The sequence below is a fragment of the Aegilops tauschii genome, chromosome 2 (genome assembly GCF_002575655.3).
Source record: "Aegilops tauschii subsp. strangulata cultivar AL8/78 chromosome 2, Aet v6.0, whole genome shotgun sequence".
In the NCBI taxonomy this organism is placed as follows: Eukaryota; Viridiplantae; Streptophyta; class Magnoliopsida; order Poales; family Poaceae; genus Aegilops; species Aegilops tauschii.
The window spans coordinates 112,901,087-112,904,483 of NC_053036.3; the positions used below are offsets into that span (position 1 = coordinate 112,901,087).

General features: G+C 46.4%; 1 protein-coding gene across 2 annotated transcripts; it reads left to right on the forward strand.

Annotated features, from left to right (window-relative positions):
• The first annotated feature begins 341 nt into the window (after positions 1-341).
• On the forward strand, positions 342-3,092 carry LOC141041564 (uncharacterized). 2 transcript variants are annotated; one of them, XR_012202017.1, is made up of 5 exons: positions 342-606; positions 713-792; positions 901-1,910; positions 2,200-2,352; positions 2,537-3,092. XR_012202017.1 is itself a non-coding variant. In XM_073508126.1 (5 exons), exons 3-5 carry the CDS (start codon positions 1,377-1,379, stop codon positions 2,914-2,916), a joined length of 1,071 nt encoding a protein of 356 aa, XP_073364227.1. In that variant the 5' UTR covers positions 342-606; positions 713-792; positions 901-1,376; the 3' UTR covers positions 2,917-3,092. The 2 variants fall into 2 exon arrangements, 1 of the variants encoding a protein (XP_073364227.1); XM_073508126.1 differs by having other exon boundaries at positions 2,200-2,356.
• Positions 3,093-3,397: the final 305 nt, after the last annotated feature.

The window sequence follows — 3,397 nt, forward strand, 5'->3', positions numbered from 1 at the left end:
AACACCTTCAATGGCCCGGTGGGCCGGTCATCTACTAGGTCCTCCGGCCACCTCGGCCGCCCCGGTCCGCAGCCGATGCTCCCGTTCCTGCCGGCGTTCAACGACACGAACACGGCGACTGCCTTCTCCAACAGCCTCCGGAGCCCGCATCCGGTGAAGGTGCCCGGGCCGGTGACCCACCGTGGGGTTCGGCCTCTTCAACTGCTGCCCCGGCCCCTTCTGCCAGGGCCCCAACAACACCCGGTTCGGCGCCAGCATGAACAACGTCTCGTTCCAGCTCCCCAACACCGTCTCCCTGCTCCAGGGCTGCCAGCCCGAACGAATCGTTCGGTGGGAGGTTCCTTGAAATCTGCCGTTCGGCAGTTATCAGGGTCCAAGCCCAAGTCCGATCCTGATTCTGCTCCTCAATTAGACTAACCAACCCGCCGCGCCATCATATATCATCATATCGGAACCGCCTCTTGGAGTCTGCTCAGCTTCGTCGTCTTGGATTGATTTTCTGATCGCCGGCTCGCGGCGGCGACTTGTTAATTGATTCCTCGATCGGCTCCCTCTCCGGCCGGCCAGCTCTTTATTTTGTTAGTAAGATGGCTTCTTCATCATCAGGTACGGCGGCTGCTCGATCTCGATCTGTTGTCGTGCTAATTTTAATACCACCATAAATCATTCGTCAGAATAGGATGGTTTAGTAACTAATCTGCGTTTGTGTAAGTGGATTGCATTGCAGCTCGCGGCGGACCGGCGCCTGCGCAACAAGAAGGAACGACGACGACGACGGTCAGCCTTCCAGAGGTATGGTATGATCGATAAATCGCAGTTCAAAGGCAAATCATTATTCATCAGAATTACATACATTTATGTCTTGTTCTTACGTACGTACGTACTATACATATAATGCAGGATATCCTTGGCCACATACACTCGTTGACGCCGATGCGAGATGCTGCTCAGGCCGCCTGCGTATCCCATGCCTTTTTGCGTTTCTGGCGATCCTATGCCAGGCTCGACTTTAACATGTACACACTAGGATTACTGGATCCAGGCCGCCGCCTGCCGTCGATTGGTCCCATTGACGAAGAATTACCAGTTATAGAGGATCAACTGAGGAGGGGCGTCATTGCAACATTCGACGAGTACTTCGAAAAGAATAGTGCTATCATAAAAGAATTCTCTGCCAGAGTTGATCACATCATGCATAACCACGTCGGAACAGGTGTTCAGACATTCAGGCTTGTAAGTTAGTACAAAGTTGGGTCATCTATTTTGAAACGGAGGGAGTACCTCCCTATGGCTTCTACATAAACCCTGCTGTTCTTGACCGCTGGTTCCAAGCTGTCATCGCACAGGGGATCAGTGAATTTGGCCTGTACCTAGACATGGGCGATGAGGGGCTAGGTTACAACTTCCCGTGCTCCTTGTTATCTAGCAGCAACAGGGGACGCTCGACAATTACATCTTTATCCATTGCTGGTTGCGGTCTCCATTCCCTTGACAGGGTTGGCTGCTTGATAAGCTTGTGTGTAGTGCATCTGCACAGGATGCGTGTTACTGGAGAGCAACTTATCTGCTTCCTGTCTACTTGTCCTAGTTTGCAGGATCTGCAACTTTCCTACTGCAATGACATGGTTTGCCTGAAGATACCTCATTCCCTGTCGCGGCTCAAATTGCTACTGGTACGCAACTGCAACAGTTTGCAAACGATTGGATGCGATGCTCCACAACTCAAGAGCTTTGGATATGATGGGTTGCCCACAACGCAGATCTGCCTTGGAGATTCATCACCCTTAGTGAGGGAGATGAGAATGTCTGGTATGGATGATGAGCCTACAGGCATGCTCTGTTATGCCACCACTAAGCTTCCTTCAGTCGCACCAAATATTAGCTCGCTTGTCTTATCATCATGCTTTGAGGTCAGTGCATGTTGGCTTCAGATTGTTACTGTACGCATGTTATGCGGACATTTTTCACAGATATATCAGAATTATCTTTTGTCCCACTCCCCACACGCACACATCATCCCACCAAAGACATTGACTGCTTTCTTTGGCTATCAACATTTTTTTACAGCTTCACAATGTTATTGTAGTTTTAGTGGGCTTTGTTACAACTATGTGAAATCAGTATTGCCTTTTTACCTGAGCATACGCATATATATAATAACCATATGCTAATAGTTGAGCATCTCTGTCGTTTCTTCAGATTGCGACTCCAATGAAAAAGCTTAACAAATTCCGCCGCCTCAAGTACTTGGAGATACAGCTTCATACGCCAAGACGTTGTCCAGACTTTGATTTTTATTCCCTGGTTTCTATTCTTAATGCTTGTCCTGTCCTGGCTACTTTCATCTTGCGTGTAAGTCAAATTTACCCCATATGAAAGCCTAAATTCAAATATGAGCTTTTACTGTTGAATTATAGTATTTGTATACGTACCTTTAATTTTGTCTGTATGTGTAAGATCTTTTTCCATTTATTTAGTCAGCTGACTAATCAAAGACATGTACGTGATGCATATATTCATACATGCATGCTGTTAGAGATGCGCGATGCTGATGATGCCATTCCGGGAGATCCTGATGGTGATTCCTCACCACGAAAAACGCATATGAGGGGGCAGGGCCATCGCAAGTTGAAGAATGTGCTAATGAGGGGATTTCCTTCTGCAAAAGGTTTGGTTGAGCTAACAAGTCACATCCTTGAGACCGCAGCATCCTTAAAGCGCCTGGTACTGGACACTGCATATGGCTGCCATACGAGGGATTGCATTGGCATATGCTCGCCTTTAACGAGAAAGGCCCTCTTGGAAGCACAGAAAGCTGTAGATGTCATCAAGACATACATCGAGGGTAAAGTCCCCTCAAGTGTTAAATTCAGGCTTATCGAGCCATGTGCCAAGTGTCACGCCGACGACGCATAACCTGCTTGTACGTTAGACCTCCTCCAATAGTTGCATAAGAGCTAGTTCAAATAATCTTTTTTTATTTTAATAGAAGAAGAGAGAAAAGAACTATCTTTCGATTAAGAGATAGCCTTATGCACACACATTAAGATTATATATATGAAGATGACGTGTGGGTGGGGTCATTCATATTATAAGATATGTGCTAAAAGATACTCCCTCCGTTCCGAATTACTTGTCGCAGGTATGGATGTATCTAGATGTATTTTAGTTCTAGATACATCCATTTCTACGACGAGTAATTTGGAACGGAGGGAGTAAATCATTTAAATAATTGTGTTTTAGACTGTTTAGAGCTAGGTACTGGCACATACCATTGGAGGAGGCCTTAAAAACTTTTTTATTGTAATACCTTAATAAAAAAGCATCAATGGCACCTCCTAGCCAGCTTTTCTACTTAACTCTAATCCTCCTTATGTAAGTCGAGTTTAGTTTTAGT

Bases quoted from the DNA above. Each gene is read 5' to 3' on its own strand.
- LOC141041564 (XM_073508126.1), top strand. From the start codon at position 1,377: ATGGGCGATGAGGGGCTAGGTTACAACTTCCCGTGCTCCTTGTTATCT. The intron at 1,911-2,199 runs GTCAGTGCATGT...TCGTTTCTTCAG, and splicing joins TCTTATCATCATGCTTTGAG to ATTGCGACTCCAATGAAAAA. The intron at 2,357-2,536 runs GTCAAATTTACC...GCATGCTGTTAG, and splicing joins TACTTTCATCTTGCGTGTAA to AGATGCGCGATGCTGATGAT.